Here is a 17,280-nt window from a genome sequence, read left to right on the forward strand (position 1 = left end):
CTGCCGCGTGGGACATTTGCGTCCTCCACTGCACCGACACACACACACACCTGGCAATGAATTTCTCTTCCCAAATAACTCTTATTTACTTCTCCCCCTGTTTGCTTTTTTTGCTTTATGTGCGTTTTAAAGCTTTTGTTGTGTTGCGCGAGTCTATGTGTGTGTCTTTTTTCCAAAATTCTTTTCTTTTTTTTTTCCCTTTATTTTTATCCCCCATTCCCTCTCCTTTTTGCTTTTGGGGCAATCACCATGGACGTTTTCTTTTCTACTCTTCCCTCTTTAATATTTTTTTGCTGCACTCTTCCTGTGAGGGGTGCCGTGTGTTTCTCGCCCAACTGCTCCACTCGCACACCCACCGACACGCTCATGACGACGGCCCTGTGCGCCTCGCCTGCTGCACGCATGAGGAGGGGCCGCGACGAACGGCGCGCTGAGGGAGCCGTGACGTGTGGGCGTGCGACGGGGGCCTGTGGGGCGGAGCACACATTTCTTTCCCTCTTGTTTTGTTTCTTTGCGGCCAGGGCGAGCAGACACCCGCAGCGCCACACACACACAGCCACACCCTGCCGCCGTGTTTTTCTTGTTTTTGTTTCTTTTTTGCTTTTCGTGTTCATTTCACGCGCTGGCAGTCCCGTCAGCATTTCTCTCCCTCCTGATGATTTTTTTCTTTTGCAGCGCTCACCCTCCCGATGGAGTGACGCGACTCCCGTCATGTCTGCGTGCTTCTCTCAGTCCCCACACACACGAGTGACTGTGCTCTGCAGGCCGCACTCGCACGCCGATGAGAGGGCTGAGGGGAGCACCAACACGCAGATGACCCCATGAAATATAAACGATGTGCGGACACATGGAGGGTCAGACGGTTGAAGCACACGTAACCATCTTTTCAATTTTCTTTTCCGGGCAAAATATATACAGACGGTTTGGTGTGGCCACACGGCAGCCAGGCGATTTTTTTTTTAAATTTGTGTGGAACAGTAATGGACGATTTCTTTTTTATTTGTAATTATTTTGTGTGATGGGGTTTGTGTAAGACGAGGGGGACGTTTTTTTGTTTTAAATAAATCGTGTGTGGATTGCCACTGCTTGGGCCGCAGTGCAGTCATGAGTTTGAGCGGTCCTCTTCTTGTTGTTTCCGCCATGCGTCTCTGCTGTACAGTTTTTTGTTGTGCGTCTCTCCACATACTCTGCTCCCTCTTTTCTACTTCTCTGCTTTGTGTTTCTGCAGGCACACACAACCATACACACAAGATGCACATTGCAGTGGGTTTGAATGCTCCTTTTGCAGTGCATGCTGGCAGTTGCGTGTGGCGGCTGTTGTCTCCTTCCGTGGCCATGAGGAGAAGGGAGGAGTAGAGGGAGCGTGCAGCCCGAGTCTCTTTCCCTGCGGGTGCGGTGCACCGCGTGTGACTGCGTTGAGTTGAGCTCCGTGTCCCATTGAGGGCGGGATGGCAGGGAATTTTGGTGCCGCATCGTGGATGGATGAGGGTTTGCTCGCTCCGTGTGTGTTGTGTGGTGGGCGCGGGCTTTGGCCATTTCCCTGGGGCTGTAGAGATGAGCTGGGGGAGATGGTGGTGGATGTCTTCTCCTCCTGCATGGTGGGTGGCTGCTGGCGTTGTGTGCCTTCGTTGCGTGGATGCCGTCTCGTGGTGTGTGAACTGTGCGGCTGGGCCTGCTGCCCTCTCCTCATGTTGTCTGCTCTCTCTCTCTCGCTGTATCCGCTGCACTCCGTCCCTCTCCCTCCTGTTCCATTCCTTTTCCTTCTGGCTCACGGATCAGCTGACTGACTCCAGCGACTCCACTACGTGTGATGATGACTGCGATGATGACGATGGTGACGGTGCGGCTTCGTGTGGTGTGCGCCGTGTTGGTCCTTGCGCTCTCGTGCTGCTGCTGCACGTCCGTGTGCGTGACGGCCGCTGGTGGAGGTAATGACTCTCACACAATCGCCAGTACTTCAGAGGGATCACGTGGGACCACTACGCCAGGGTCAACAAGTTTGGGAAGCGGTGCGGAACAGTCACAAGGTGCGTCCGGTGTGGAAGGGCCTCAAGGTTGAGCGGCCGGCGAAGGAAACAAAACCACTGAGAATGCAGAGACTAAACATTTTGGTACGGCAAAGGAAAAAAATGTGGCAGACGTTAAGTTACAGGCACCAACGACGACGACTACAACCAAGGCGCCAACCACGACGACCACCCGCGCACCGTCACGTCTTCGTGAAATCGACGGCAGCCTCAGCAGCTCTGCGTGGGTGTGTGCCCCGCTGCTGCTCGCCGTATCCGCGCTGGCGTGCACCGCTGTGGGCTAAAGGGAGCGTGGGCTGTGCGTGCCAGCACTTAGCCACGGGGACATGTGTACGTCTACTGTGGCCCGATGTATAAAGTAAGAGTAATTATGATGATCGTTTTTTGCTTTGTTTGCTTCCGCTGCCCTGCTGTGTGCTCCGCGTTGCTGCCCACATCCGTCACGTTGGCAGTGTCCCAGACACATTAATATGCATGACACGCACACGACAGTTTAAGAGGCCACACTGTTGAGGATAGGTGCATGCGCACTGGAGCCATTTGGGCGCAGGTTTTTGTTTTTTTGTGTGTTTTTACTGTTTTGCTTTATTGCTGCTTGTTTTCTTTTGTTTGGTTTTCAAAGTTTTCCTTGTCTTGTGTGTTTTTCTTGTTGTTAAATTATTGCAGGTTGCTGTGCGTTTTTTGCACTTTCATTGGTTCAATATTTCTCATGAAACGCGTGCTGCTGCTGCTGGTGGTGTTTGTTACTGTGCCGTGTCTCTTTCTTTTGCTTTCACTCTCCGTTGACGTGTTGTTAGTTTGTGCTGAAGGCTGCACGCAAGTGACAGGAGTGATGGCGATGATGATGACTGGCCGTGTGCTGCTGGTGTGTGCCCTCTGCGTGCTGTGGTGCGGTACTCCTGGCGGTAGGTGTGAAGAAGGTGGGACAGGTGGAACTCCGCCTGTTGCTTCTTCGAGTGATGTTGATGAAAGTTCACAGGAATCATCGCCAATTGCACAGGGAGGATCACACAAACCAGGTTTAAAGGCATCAGATGTTAAAGACGGAACTGAGGATTCAGGTGACGAACAACCTTCTACAGAAGAAGAAGAAGAAGAAGAAGAAGAAGAAGAAGAAGAAGGTTCTGATGAAGAGGATCAGGATGAAAGACTAAAAACACCAGGAGAAGGAGGAGGAGGAGGACAATCACAAGCCGCTGATGAAAAACTGGAAAATGTAAATGAAAGTGGACCGAAACCTGAAAGCCAACGCCAAGTCGAAAGTGGAACACAAAACCAGTCAGAAAAAGAAACAGTTGGTGATGGTGAAGCGGCAGTAACCAAACAAAATGAAGGAAGTGGACCACAGCCGCAAGATCACCCACATCCAGTCCAAGAAGAGGATACAAAAAGTGGAGAAGGACATCAACCGTCGCAGGGAAAAGAACAACAAACAAATGTTGAAGCAACAATACCAATTAATCTTGCAGGAGATCATTCTTCGGGAGAACACAACGGCAATGATGGTTCTAATGAAAAAGAAAAAGAAGGGGAAGAAGAAAAGGATGATGAAAGACATCGGGCTCAGGAGAGAGAAGAGGCTGCACATGTCTCAGGTGCCCCGAAAGTAAATTCAACTGATATTCAGCAGGAAGTCCAACACAAAAATGCAGGAGAAACTCCGACAGGAATCAAACAAAGAGCTGGGGAAGAAAAGGATGATGAAACAGAAGAGGAACGAGAGAAACAAATGGAACAACATCAAGAGAATCCTCCAGGCAAAGAAAAAGAAACCATAACTGGCGCAAACACCATTAATCAAATAAACACGACACCTGGCGACAGTGACGGCAGCACCGCGGTCTCCCACACCACCTCCCCTCTTTTGCTTTTTGTTGTTGCGTGTGCGGCTGCTGCTGCGGTGGTGACCGCGTGAGAGTGAGGGAGAGAGAGCCGTGCACCGCCCGCACACACACTCTTCCTTCTCTCTCTCTCTGTGTGTGTCCCCTTGCATGGACTCTCGCCCTCACTTCACCCCACGAAGCACACACATAATGTGCCCATTGTATATATGCATGCACACCCATGCATGCCCGTTGGTGCTCTCTTTTGCACGACACGCACCGCTGCCGTCCTGCCTGGCTGCATGGGCGGAGCACCGTAACTGTTTCTGTTTTGTTTTTATTGCATTGAGTGGGCGACCTCTCTCTCTCTCTCCCTGTGTGTGTGCTTTGCTTTACGGGAGCAATGAGAGTGTGTGTGCTGGTCGTCCCACGCTTCGGCTTCTTGCTTTTTGTTTTATTGTTTTGTCTTATTGTGGTTGGGTTCACCCATTCCACTTTTCTTTGATTGGTGGCTTGCTTTGACTGCGGAAACTTTAATCTTCTTTTGTTATTCCCATATCGTTTTTTTTTGTTTTGAAGTGTCAGCGTTTTTTATCCTTGTTAAGCCACCACGTTTTTCCTTCGACATACGCCATGCGTCAGTTGGTCCACGTTAACCCGTGGCTTGCAGCGCTGCTGGTGCTGCTTGTGGTGATGCGTGCGAAGTGATTGCTAGCGGATGCTTTGCTGTCACCCTGACGCATCCATGCTTTTTTATTTTCGATGCGGTGCGTACCGACGGCGCGTGGGCGACTCCGGTTGTGGTGAGGGTCGTGCCTCTCACAGCGCAGGATGCGTCGCAGTTGTGCGGCTTCGTTTGTAAGAACCGATGGGCGCTTCTCCGCATCAAGACGTCAAGAAGGATCCCTGATGAGAGCAGGAGGCACTGCGGCTTCTCCTGGGGCCCCGGCGATGGGGTCCGCACCTTGTCGCGGTGCTGGGGCTCTGGTTGCATGTAGGAACTCCGCAGCAGGGCGTTGCTGCGAGCACGACGGAGACCAAGACGACTTCACCCCTCGAGAAGGTTCCGCGCCATGCTCGGTGCGGGGAGGTGAGGCGGTCTGCCTGCAGGCTGTCGGAAAAACCTGCACGACCGTTTCGCAGCGATCGCTCCGTTGATATCACCCGTTGCGGTGACGTCCACAAGAACTCTGGTACCGAGGAGGATGGCTACATCACTATTTGGCAGCGTAACGTTGCAGGCCTCTCGTCCGTAAAAAAGATTGCATTTGCTGCGCGGTTGGAGCGGCATCAAACTGACATCGTTTTTTTTTTCGGGAAATAAATGACCGTAGCAAATTAGCGACAAAAGTTTCTGGTTGCAATGACTTTCTTCAGGCCTGCACTGGGCGCGGTGGTGGCGTTGCCATTCTGGTGCGCCACTGTCTACCGTGCGAGCGCCTGTCGCTCCCCGGCACAGACCTCCTGGAGACCACTGCTGTCCGTGCATTTCCACAGCGCTGTTCCGGCATTTGCGTGGCGAATCTCTACAACCCTCCCCACAGCAACTGTTCAAAACTCTTCATTTATTAGTATCATTCGTCGCTCAGACCCGCAGCGATTATTGCGGGTGAGTTGAATTCACACCATGAGCTTCGGGACAGTCGTAAACACCACCAACGACTGGAGGAGAGAAATTTGCCGCTGTTTTAATTGATTTCAATTTTGGACTGGCAAATGACCCGGCGCAGGCAACACGGATCACACATCGTAGTGTCTTGTCCCCTGACGTGACTGCTTATTGTGCTCTACGTGTCACCCACTGGAAATTCACTCCCTACATCGATTCGGACCACCGCTTGATATCTTACTCGGTAGGGATGGATGATGGCATTCCGCGACTAGCCAACACGCCGCCTCGACGGAAGAAAGCCGTATTCGCCCTGCGCAAAGCGGATTGGCCTGCTTTAACCTCGTTGTGTGAAACACTCCCTGCCACCGCGTCCACATGGTTGGACATCCGCAGAGGTGTCTTACGAGCAGCTGAGCGCCATATCCCGCGCGGCAGCCGTGAAAGCCCAAAAACGATGTGGACACACTAAATGGAACAAGCCGCGTCCGCCGCAGAAGCAGCACACAAAGCACACACATCGCCTCATCCGGAGACAGCCTACTTCGAGCCGAATTCATCCAAAATGTGGAGGAACAAAATCAAGCCTTACGCCGTAGTTTCATTACACTTTTTGAAGCTCGTGTGGAAAAACTTTGGAGCCCCATCCATCCCAAGCTGGCGATATCTTCGCGGCATGGCGGCGCCGCACCCTCATCCTCTGGGATCGGTTGTGCCCCGAAATTATCTTGGCTGCGTTTGCGCCCTGCCTTGGCTGCAGGGATACCCGCTCGTCCGTCATTTTGTACGGGTTTCACGTGCCACATTACCTTATACTGCTGCTGCTGCACGCCGCACTCCTTTGGTTCCTGGTGGCTGGGAAATGGATCGGCCTTTTACGCCGTGTGAACTTGGCGTGGCCATCCGTGACTTATTGCTCGGCTCAGACCCTGGCCCCAAAAGCATGTTGAATGAATTCCTGTACCATCTCCGGTCTGTTGCGCGCGGCACTCTTAGAACGATGATCCACAACTTCTTCGCAAATGGCAGCCTGCCTGGCTCCTGGAAAATTGAGGACAATATTCGCATTTCCAACCCTGGGAAGGATCCATGCCGCCCAGAGAGTCACAGACCCATCACGCTACTCTCTGTTTTACTCAAGTTAACCGAAAGAATGACTCATCGCCGTCTGTCAGCGTTATTGCCGCACCACCCACGTCAATTTGGATTTGCACCTTCGCGTTCTACATCGGACGTGGTGGCACTTGTCATCGATAAAATTGCCCGTGGATTGAATGAGTTCAGCACTGTCGAGTATGAGCGCCCTGGAGGCGGCGCCCCCGCACGACACCCTCGTCGCCATCGCTCGTTCGTAGTCTCGATTGGTTTTTCGACTGCTTGAGACACCGTTGACCATGGGAAATCACTCGGCATGCTTGACGGGCTTCCACGCCTTGGCCTTCGAACCAAACGCTGGCTGCACAACTACCTGCGGGGCCGCTATATTGGGGTATGCACTCGCGAACAGCACTCCCGGAAACATCTCACCCCAGCTGGAGTACCGCAAGGCGGCGTCCCGGGACCCCAACTCTTCCTCCACCATGTGGATGATCTGCTGCACCGCATGGACAACATCTATTCTGCCTCCGCACTCATGTGGTCTGACGACCTCACACTTGTTGCCTCAGGTGCGGACATCCATGCCTGTGCTGCGGGAATGCAACAGGCCCTTTCCCTTGTATCGAAATGGGCTGCCGAGCACAGCCTCAAAATCAACGTCGATAAGAGTGAAGCTGCTCTATTCTACATCTTTTTACACACACGGTCTGACGAGGAAATGGTCGATCTCCATCTTGGCAATGGGAACCCACGTATTCAGTCGCGCCCAGCGCGCTTACTGGGCAGCACGATTGATCGACTTCCTAATTTTGGCACGCACGCTTCCACCGCTGCAAAGCAGACCATGCCACGCTGCTATCAACTGCGGCTGGTCGCACAAGCTGGTGGGTCCCATCACACCATGCGATCCTTTTCGATTGAATACGTCCATGGTGTGTCACTGTATTGTGGCGAGGCAATTCTCCCATGCCTTGCCCCCACCTACCTCCATAATATGTAAGTACTGTGCCGCGACAGCTGTAAAACATCTCTTGGCCTTAGAGCATCAACGGAAGATACATCTGTCTACTTGGAAGTCAATCTTCTCCCGCTCCAAAAGATACTCTGGCTTCTTGCACCCACACAATACGAACGCTATATACGCCTCCATGATTACGAGGATTTGCGTTCCCTTATCTACTCTGAACCTATGCCGCCATCCATGCATGGGACAGCGGCGACATCAATTCCGCTTCCGAGAGATGCCGTTATTAATGGATTACAATCCGTCTGTGTAATTACTGGGATACCCCGCAACCACCTTCGTGCTCCTCCTCTTATTCAACGTAGAATTATTCCCTGGGACACTGTGAGCTGCAACGAAGTGAGATTTTATCAGCGACTCTTTGCCAAAGACACCTCTGAAGATGTCAAGCGCACGGCTTTTGATTCTCTTTACTCCTCTTTAGGAGATTATGATTTTGAATTGTGGGCGGACGGTTCTTCATCCCTCGCTGAACTCGCATCTGGGTCCGCCGCACTATTATACGACACCACAAAGAGAAATGATTTCGCTGTGGAGGTCCATCGTGCAGCAGCTGGCAGGCTCGCATGCTCATATGGAGCAGAGTGCCCTGCCGTTGGAAATGGCTTCAGAAATCTCATACCTCCTCGTTTGGAAACATTCCAATCGCCCACACGAGTCCTGGTGGCGACGGACTCCCTGTCGGCAATTGAGGCACTCCGAGTTGCTCCAATGGCCATGCGAAGCCGCATTACTGAAGAGATTTGGATTAACCTGCTTTCCTTGATAAAGCGAGGTCGCTCTGTGGAATTTATATTTTTACCATCAGACTGCGGTATCCCACGCACTGAGGCCGCTGACGAAGAAACCACGATTGCACGATCTCTCCCGCAATGAGGCATACCAATCTGGCATGTGGACTTCTTTGCCGCAGTCAAGAGGTTATACCGGAAGGATGTCCAGGAGGAAAAGGAAGACGCGCACACCGCATGACAGGCGCTCTTCGGTGTGGCGAGGACTCTGTTTTTGTTGTCCACCCCGACATCGTGCCCCGAGTGGCGGCACTCCGTACAGGCGCGATGCGACTCCTGCCCGCTCTTCGGCAGGCCTGCACGCGCCCTGCAGATCACAAGGAACCCCCTGTGTCGGTGGTGCCGTCCCTCCCTCACTGCGGTGACCGGCCTGCCTCCGCCTCCGCCGGAACATCTTCCCGACGTGAACGCCGCCACTCCTTGCCGACCGGCGAGCGGCGGATTGACGTCCTCCTGCCCAATCTGCGGCTGAGTGCACTCGCCCGTCCACAATATGAAGGCACATGCCCGACATGCTCAGCCTGGCGTTCCGATAGTTGAAGAAGTTCTTGCACGAGGATGCTGCAATGGCGCCAGCGTCTTTTTAACAGGCGCCTCGCGCGCAGGTCGCCACCGAAAATGCCAAGCGTATCGACGGGAAAAAAACGGACAAAGTACCTCTGCAAGCTCCAATTACAACCATTGCTCTTCCGCCACCACTTCATCACAGACGCCACGGACTGCTGATCCCACGACGAACCACGGGATACTTCGCTTCATCGACTGTGGGAATGCCTTCGTTGTTGAGAGTAAGGACTGCGACTGTTTGGGAATGCCCAGCATGCACGACGGCCCGTATGCGACGGAGTAATTGCCACTTTGGTACGGACGGCCCTTGCGCTACTCAGTAATTGTTTTCACAACGTACAACGAAAAGGAAACAGAAACGAATTATTTTTGTGATGAATATTGGCTGCACTTCCCGTGGACCAACATTCCACGTGGTGTGCGGGGATCTCTCCTTTTTATTATGGTTACTTTGCTTTTGTGTTGCTGTGTGCGCTGCACCTCCTCCTGTTTGTGTGCGTACCCTCCGTGAGGGGTGCCGACACGACGGACCGCTCTCGCCGTGTGTACGTGCGGTGGAGCCTTGTGTGCCGCTCCTGTTTGCTTCTCCTCCTCCATCTGTGTGTTGGTGTTGCGGCAGGGCTGTGTGTGTGTGTGTGCCTGCTGCCGTGGATTGGAGTGTGTGTCGTGCGTGGTGTGCGGCGTACGGTGCATGCCTGGCTGCTGCCCTCTCCTCATGTGGTTTGCCCTCTGTGTGTGTCTGCCGCACCTCTCGTCTCCCCTGTTGCTCTCCATTTCCCTCACTGTGCAGATCAGCTCCACACCACCGAACGACACACTCACGATGATGACGTGCCGTCTGCTGTGCGCCCTGTTGGTGCTCGCCCTGTGCTGCTGCCCGTGCGTCCGTGTGCGTGACAGCGGTTGACGCGGAACCAGGTGGCTCCGGTGAGCCGCCATCACCGGACGCACCAGGTCCGGAGAACAGTGCCTTAGGTTTAGCTACTCGTAAAGTACCGGAACCGGTTATGACCGATGCGTTAAATAAACAAGTTGCGGCCATTGGGGGAGAGCCATCAGAGAAGTCGTCTACTAAGCAGGGAGGTACAAGTGTGTCAGGTCAGTCAGGGTTAGACGGTAAAAAAACCATCCGACAGGTTCAACGGATAAGTCTCATGAGTCGTTGGTAAACAATCTAGAGCAGGCTACGGATGAGTCAAAAAATAACAAAGAGGCTAAGGCACAGACACCACCAACTACGACGACAATTACAACTACAACTACGACAACGACAACGACCACAAGGGCACCCACCGCGCCAGGGGCGTCAACCACGACGACCACCCGCGCACCGTCACGTCTTCGTGAAATCGACGGCAGCCTCAGCAGCTCTGCGTGGGTGTGTGCCCTGCTGCTGCTCGCCGTATCCGCGCTGGCGTGCACCGCTGTGGGCTAAAGGGAGCGTGGGCTGTGCGTGGCAACACTTAGCCACGGGGACATGTGTACGTCTACTGTGGCCCGATGTATAAAGTAAGAGTAATTATGATGATCGTTTTTTGCTTTGTTTGCTTCCGCTGCCATGCTGTGTGCTCCGCGTTGCTGCCCACATCCGTCACGTTGAACGCGTCTCAGTCACACTCATATGCATGAGACGCCTACAACTGTTTGCGTGGACGCACTGTTGAGGATAGGTGCATGCGCACTGGAGCCATTTGGGTGCAGGTTTTTGTTTTTTTTGTTTTTACTGTTTTGCTTTATTGCTGCTTGTTTACTTTTGTTTTGCTTTTCTTTGTTTTGGGTGTGGTTTTTGTTTTTAATAAATTCTGATATGCTGGGTGGTGCGCTTTTTCTTGCCCTTACTGATTCCCTCTGGCATATGTTGTGCTGCTGCTGCTGGTGGTGTTTTTTACTGTGCCGTGTCTCTTTCTTTTCCTTTCACTCTGCGTTGGCGGGGTGTTATTTTGTGCTGAAGGCTGCACGCAAGTGACAGGAGTGATGGCGATGATGATGACTGGCCGTGTGCTGCTGGTGTGTGCCCTCTGCGTGCTGTGGTGCGGTGCCGGCGGTGTTTATGCGAGGGACGTTGACAACAACGCATTGGGTGGCTGCGTGGCGTCGGAAGTGTTGAGTACGAATTGGTTCCATTTGTCGAGTGGATGTGAAGAAACCGCGCTCACGCCGCCATTGAGGTCTGCGTTGCCCATTTCTGCCGTCGAAGCTTCGACTGTAGAAGAAGTTTCTTCACCCTGCGATGGTTCATGTTCACGTTCCGCTGGTGACAGTGTTACTGGTGGTGGTGTTGGCGGCCTTGATGGAAGTTTGGGGGGCACAGGTGACGTTTCTCGTGCTGGCGTTTCTGTTGTTGGCAGCAGTGGCCCAAGAGAAGATTGCAAAGAAAACAGAGGTGCCAATTTGGTTTCTTCCCTTGGTGGTGCTCCTCCAACTCCCATTTCCAGTGATGATGCTTCTCACTCTCTCAACGGTGAGTTATCCACTCGGACGGAATGTCACGAAACAGTTAAGCACTCAGAATCAAAAAAAATTGCAGAGTCCAAAGTGAAAACACCAGAAATGTCAACACCCCTAAAAGAGCACCACTCAAATACAGAAGACACAGAGGAAAAAGAGGTTGCCGATGAGGGGCCAGCTGAGGGTGAGGCAAGGCAAAACGCCGTGGTGACGAAAGACTCTTCCAGCGACGTGCAAGCACCATTACCACTACCACAAATACAACAATCACAGCCACCAGGACAAGAAACGCCGGTGGTAACATCATTACAGGATGCAAAACCACCAGAAAAACAATCACAAGCAACACCAATATTGTCAACAGAAGAAAAATCACCTAAAGCGGCAGTCACAGCGATTGGAGAAGGTGACCCACCAACAACAACACACGACTTGCAGAGTTCAACAGAAGAAAACCACAAAACGTTACAGTCACCGGCAACAACGACGTCAGAAACACAAGGACAGCATTTAAAGGACGGCATGGCAGAGCAACAGGGTCAAGACGCAACCACAGCGGATTTGGTGAAGAATGCAGCTACCGGCAATCCAGCGGGAAGAACGGCATCATCCATATCTACAAGTGGAAGTGGTGAATCCCAGAGAAAGCCAGCTAAGGAAAACGACGATACTCAACGGCCTAACAGAAAAAAACCACAAAACGGACTCGAGGATGTTAATACCAAAGATGCTCCCACAGCCACAGAGACAGCACCGCAAACAGCGGAAATGGTCACCAACACTCAAACAAATAATACTGCGACTGTTGGCGACAGTGACGGCAGCACCGCGGTCTCCCACACCACCTCCCCTCTTTTGCTTCTTCTTCTTGTTGCGTGTGCGGCTGCTGCTGCGGTGGTGGCCGCGTGAGAGTGAGGGAGAGAGAGCCGTGCACCGCCCGCACACACACTCGTCCTTCACTCACTCTCTGTGTGTGTGTCCCCTTGCATGGACTCTCGCCCTCACCTCACCCCACGAAGCACACACATAATGTGCCCATTGTATATATGCATGCACACCCATGCAGGCCCGTTGGTGCTCTCTTTTGCACGACACGCACCGCTGCCGTCCTGCCTGGCTGCATGGGCGGAGCACCGTAACTGTTTTAAAATTCTTTTTTCTTCTTTTTTTAAAAAATATTTTGCTTCTTCTTTTTTTCTTTTGTTTTTTTATCTCCCCCATTCCTTCTCTTTTTTTTTTTTTTGCTTTTGGGGGCAATCACTGTGGACGTTTTCTTTTCCACTTTTTCTTCTTTCTGTTAATTGTTTCTTGCTGCGCCCTTCCTGTGAGGGGTGCCGTGTGTTTCCCGCCCAACTGCTCCACTCGCACACCCACCGACACGCTCATGACGACGGCCCTGTGCGCCTCGCCTGCTGCACGCATGAGGAGGGGCCGCGACGAACGGCGCGCTGAGGGAGCCGTGACGTGTGGGCGTGCGACGAGGGCCTGTGGGGCGGAGCACACATTTCTTTCCCTCTTGTTTTGTTTTCTTGCGGTCAGGGCGGGCAGACACCCGCAGCGCCACACACACACAGCCACACCCTGCCGCCGTGTTTTTCTTTTTTTGCTTTTCGTGTTCATTTCACGCGCTGGCAGTCCCGTCAGCATTTCTCTCCCTCCTGATGATTTTTTTTCTTTTGCAGCGCTCACCCTCCCGATGGAGTGACGCGACTCCCGTCATGTCTGCGTGCTTCTCTCAGTCCCCACACACACGAGTGACTGTGCTCTGCGGGCCGCACTCGCACGCCGATGAGAGGGCTGAGGGGAGCAGCAACACGCAGATGACCCCATGAAATATAAACGATGTGCGGACACATGGAGGGTCAGACGGTTGAAACACACGCAACCATCTTTTAATTTTCTTTTCCGGCAAAATATATACAGACGGTTCGGTGTGGCCACACGGCAGCCAGGCGATTTTTAAATTTGTGTGGAACAGTAATGGACGATTTCTTTTTTATTTGTAATTGTTTTGTGTGATGGGGTTTATATAAGACGAAGGGGACGTTTTTTTTTTTGTTTTAAATAAATCTTGTGTGGATTGCCGCTGATTGGGCTGCTGTGGAGTCATGAGTTTGAGCGGTCTTCTTGTTGTTGTTGTTTCCGCCATGCGTCTTTGCTGTACATTTTTGTGCGTCTCTCCACACACTCTGCTCCCTCTTTTCTACTTCTTTGCTTTGTGTTTCTGCAGGCACACACAACCATACACACACAAGATGCACATTGCAGTGGATTTGAATGCTCCTTTTGCAGTGCATGCTGGCAGTTGTGTGTGGCGGCTGTTGTCTCCTTCCGTGGCTATGAGGCGAAGGGAGGAGAGGGAGCGCGTACCCCGAGTCTCTTTTCCTGCGAGTGGTGCACCGTGTGTGGCTGCGTTGAGTTGGGCTCCGTGTCCCATTGAGGGCGGGATGGCAGGAAATTTTTTTGCCGCGTCATGGATGGATGAGGGTTTGCTTGCGCTTGTGCGTTGTGTGGTGGCCGCGGGTTTTTGCCATTTCCCTGGGGCTGTAGCGATGAGCTGGGGGAGATGGTGGTGGATGTCTTCTCCTCCTGCATGGTGGGTGGCTGCTGGCGTTGTGTGCCTTCCTTGCGTGGATGCCGTCTCGTGGTGTGTGAACTGTGCGGCTGGGCCTGCTGCCCTCTCCTCATGTTGTCTGCTCTCTCTCTCTCGCTGTATCCGCTGTGCTCCGTCCCTCTCCCTCCTGTTGCATTCCTTTTCCTTCTGGCTCACGGATCGGCTCACTGACTCAGCGACTCCACTACGTGTGATGATGACTGCGATGGTGACGATGGTGACGGTGCGGCTCCGTGTGGTGTGCGCCGTGCAGTTCCTTGCGCTCTCGTGCTGCTGCTGGGAGTTCTGGACATGTATCTGGTGCTGCGGATGCTGTGGTTGTGCCGGTGGATGTGTCGTGTGCTCCGAGTGACGGCAGCCCGAGCTATCGTGTGTGTGCGTGTGTGTGGGCGTGGAAGTAGTGTGCTGCCAGTGCTCAGCATGAGAATTATACTTTCAGTGGCTTTGATGTGCGCATGCATAGCAGGAATGGTGAGCTGGGTGCTGTGCGCCATGAGGCCAATGCGGTGCACACATGTAGCAACTGTGCTGCCAGCTGTGCAGCGGAAGAGGAAGGGGCCACCGTTGCCTCCACGATGAATGTGACGACACATAAATACGCCGTCCCCTATGAATTGTGGTGGCGTCAATTTTCTCCCGATGGAACCATCCATCCGCCTGCACGGAGCGGCGATGCTGACCAGACGGGCATCTGTCAGTTGCCGTCACCCCGTGAAGAGAGGGATGACACAAAATCCTGCGGGACAACTGCGCCGCAAGTGAATGCCGAGCCGTCACGTCAGAACGAGGATTGGCGACAGTTTGTGGCGGCTGACGGACCCAACACCGTCGACCAGAGTCCCGCATCCAACACGGCGACCAACACGTCCGAGACGAGGCCTGAGTTTGCCACCAATCCGAACGAAATGATGGTCCCGAATGCATCCACGAAGAGGCTTTCCCTTGCCAACGGTCCGAAAATATTAGTGGCGCCGAATGCATCCGGGATCATGTCTGTCACTTATGGCGGCAGGGAACACGTTGCTGCGGATAACACGTACGAGGTGAATGAGCGCAGCGCCACTGGACAAAAAACTCCTTTCTTGAGAAAATGGCGTTGCGGGCAGTGGATTTGTTGCTGAGGGTGATGCGGGTGGATTGAGTCAACGCAATGCCTCTGGACACGAGAAAAAACCGCAATTACGAGAATTCACCGCGCAGTGTTCCGGGAGCGGTGTGAGTCCCGACGACTGCTTTGCCCTGCTCTACGACGCGAAATTGACACCGCGAGAGTTAACTGTTGACAGCACTGTGCGTGTGCGCGTGTATTGGGTGCTGCTGCTGCTTCTTCTGGGATTGTGTGGAGTTGTGGCGGTCTTTTGAGCCAAAGAGTGTGGAATTGCGACTCCTCACGGAGAACATGTGCCGCGTTCCCTGCGTGTTAATTTTTAATTACTTATTTTTGGTTTTGTTGTTTTCCTGGAATGATAAGCAACCTTTATTTATTTAATGTTTGGTTGCTGCACACTGTAATGAGCGAAGTGTTTCCCCCTATTGTTGTTTGTTGCCCGCACGCGGTGCCGGCCTCATTGCTGTGCGTCCCACGGACTGCACGAAAGGAGGATTGGAGGAACAGGCCGGATGCCGCATGGAATGTGAAGAGAGTTGTGTGGGCTGGTGGAACAGGACGATCTTTTTTAATTTTTATTTCTTTTCTTGGTGAAGGTATTATATGTATACACAACCACACGATCCTCTTCCATGCTGCATGGCACATGAAATAAAAGTGCTCTCTGATAGATTTTTTTAAAAATTTTCCGGAATTCTGCTGGACCCTCAACCCTTTTTTTTTTCTTTTTTTTTTTTCCTGCCTTTTTAAGTTTTGGTTTGTGTGGCGGTGTGCGAGTTTTGCAGTTGTAATGGTTCCGTCTATCTTTTTTGGTGTGCGCTTCCTCTGGCTGCTGCCATTTATTACAATGCGGTGGCTGTACGTGGTGTAACTGCTGTCGCTCCCTACTTTTTTTCTAGGAGCTTTTGAAAAGAATGATCGTGGGAGTGCTGGCTAACTTAATTAATGAATGTACATCCTGATAAATGAAGGCATTCTTTATGATGCTTTCAACCGTATGAATCTTTTGGGAAGAACGCGACTTTGTAGGGGCAGGGAGCCGATAGAGGCCAGATAATATTTGTTTTTATTTTGCCATCCCACCCACCCCCTTGAAGCCCACCACGCGGCGGGGTCTTGTGGTTGGAGGACCTCAAAGTCTGCCACTTCTTAAGTAATAATATTTCAGATCCCAACTGAGGACAAAGGGCCATGCTAGTGGTCCACAGAATTCTATATATATTGAATGAAAAGAAAACATTGAAGCAATTAAATAACGAACCTTTTTTCCTAACTTGTTTGGTTCCATAGATTATTTCAGGATCCGGCGAGCTGCCCGGAAGATTATTCTTATTCTATTGCAGCTCGAATCCACGTTATTCAACAACGATAGTTTCTATGATGATTTGCCGTCCCTGGCTCAGCCGGCCACCTCAACGTGGTGCCAGGGTCTAGTACTCTTTGCTAGAGAGGAAGCTAAGCGCCTGCTGCCCATCCGCTGCACGCGGAGAGGCAGTAGGCGCCGCTCAAACGGGTCGGAAGGGCACCAGATGGAGCCATGTACATGGCTGCCCGCGGAGCGGTATTTCCATCCGCTGCTGAATTCCATCGGCGCTTATCAGCGCTATACATACTGTTTGCGTGCCGTATGTGACGCGCAACGACAAAAGCTACTGCTAAGCGGAGACATTGAGCAGAACCCAGGCCCCATAGCAGTACTCCAGATGAACGTTTCATGCCTCACGCCGTCAAAACTCGCAACATTAATGGCGCAAGGAGCAGACATAATAGCCATCCAGGAGACTTGGAAGTCGTCGGAGCAGATCGCCAGCATGCATACTGGAGATTATGTGCTCTATGCACAGTCGCGCATCGGCAAGGGAGGCGGTGTGGCGGTGCTGGTGCGGAAAACTCTCCGCTCCAAGCGTATACCCCTCACCATCCCCCAGCATGACACCAGCCTTGAAGTGGTGGTAGTCCAGGTTGCTCTGGACCAGAACCGTGATCTTATTGTAGCGAGTGCCTATATGAGACCACCACCGCAAGTAACGCAATCCTTCAGGCGGTTAGTAAACTGCCTTCCAGCCTCGTCGCCGCTCCTGCTGTGCGGGGATTTCAACATGCATCACCCACAGTGGGAGCCATTCTTGGAGTCTTCTCCAAGCGAGGTTGCTGCAGAATTTTTAGAACTG

The 17,280-nt window shown here is 52.5% G+C and overlaps 5 protein-coding genes and 2 pseudogenes across 5 annotated transcripts, besides 14 other annotated features; all 7 read left to right on the forward strand.

Annotated features, from left to right (window-relative positions):
* Positions 1-10,251: part of a sequence feature (areas not merged during assembly with more than two copies in the genome that could not be assigned to a particular haplotype) that runs on past the window's edge.
* Tc00.1047053510275.355 (uncharacterized protein) lies at positions 118-825 on the forward strand (the record flags this gene model as incomplete). Its single annotated transcript, XM_815656.1, has 1 exon — positions 118-825. One exon carries the CDS (start codon positions 118-120, stop codon positions 823-825), a length of 708 nt encoding a protein of 235 aa, XP_820749.1.
* Positions 1,811-2,311, forward strand: Tc00.1047053510275.360 (annotated as a pseudogene).
* Positions 2,580-2,678: a sequence feature (T-rich).
* Tc00.1047053510275.370 (mucin-associated surface protein (MASP), putative) lies at positions 2,860-3,942 on the forward strand (the record flags this gene model as incomplete). The annotated part of the gene is made up of 1 exon (XM_815649.1): positions 2,860-3,942. The coding sequence occupies one exon, from the start codon at positions 2,860-2,862 to the stop codon at positions 3,940-3,942; it is 1,083 nt and encodes a 360-aa protein (XP_820742.1).
* Positions 3,108-3,148: a microsatellite.
* Positions 3,541-3,579: a sequence feature (GA-rich).
* Positions 5,219-8,724: a mobile genetic element.
* On the forward strand, positions 9,763-10,374 carry Tc00.1047053510275.390 (annotated as a pseudogene).
* Positions 10,172-10,262: a microsatellite.
* Positions 10,252-12,889: a sequence feature (haploid, Esmeraldo-like haplotype).
* Positions 10,643-10,715: a sequence feature (T-rich).
* Tc00.1047053510275.400 (mucin-associated surface protein (MASP), putative) lies at positions 10,914-12,296 on the forward strand (the record flags this gene model as incomplete). The annotated part of the gene is made up of 1 exon (XM_815650.1): positions 10,914-12,296. The coding sequence occupies one exon, from the start codon at positions 10,914-10,916 to the stop codon at positions 12,294-12,296; it is 1,383 nt and encodes a 460-aa protein (XP_820743.1).
* Positions 12,538-12,636: a sequence feature (T-rich).
* Positions 12,890-15,570: a sequence feature (areas not merged during assembly with more than two copies in the genome that could not be assigned to a particular haplotype).
* Positions 13,496-14,353, forward strand: Tc00.1047053510275.405 (uncharacterized protein; the record flags this gene model as incomplete). The annotated part of the gene is made up of 1 exon (XM_815657.1): positions 13,496-14,353. One exon carries the CDS (start codon positions 13,496-13,498, stop codon positions 14,351-14,353), a length of 858 nt encoding a protein of 285 aa, XP_820750.1.
* On the forward strand, positions 14,457-15,122 carry Tc00.1047053510275.410 (uncharacterized protein; the record flags this gene model as incomplete). Its single annotated transcript, XM_815651.1, has 1 exon — positions 14,457-15,122. One exon carries the CDS (start codon positions 14,457-14,459, stop codon positions 15,120-15,122), a length of 666 nt encoding a protein of 221 aa, XP_820744.1.
* Positions 15,571-17,280: a sequence feature (heterozygous, non-Esmeraldo-like haplotype).
* Positions 15,824-15,846: a microsatellite.
* Positions 16,007-16,437: a mobile genetic element.
* Positions 16,502-17,280: a mobile genetic element.

Source organism: Trypanosoma cruzi, genomic scaffold (genome assembly GCF_000209065.1).
Source record: "Trypanosoma cruzi strain CL Brener 1047053516699 genomic scaffold, whole genome shotgun sequence".
NCBI lineage: Eukaryota > Euglenozoa > Kinetoplastea > Trypanosomatida > Trypanosomatidae > Trypanosoma > Trypanosoma cruzi.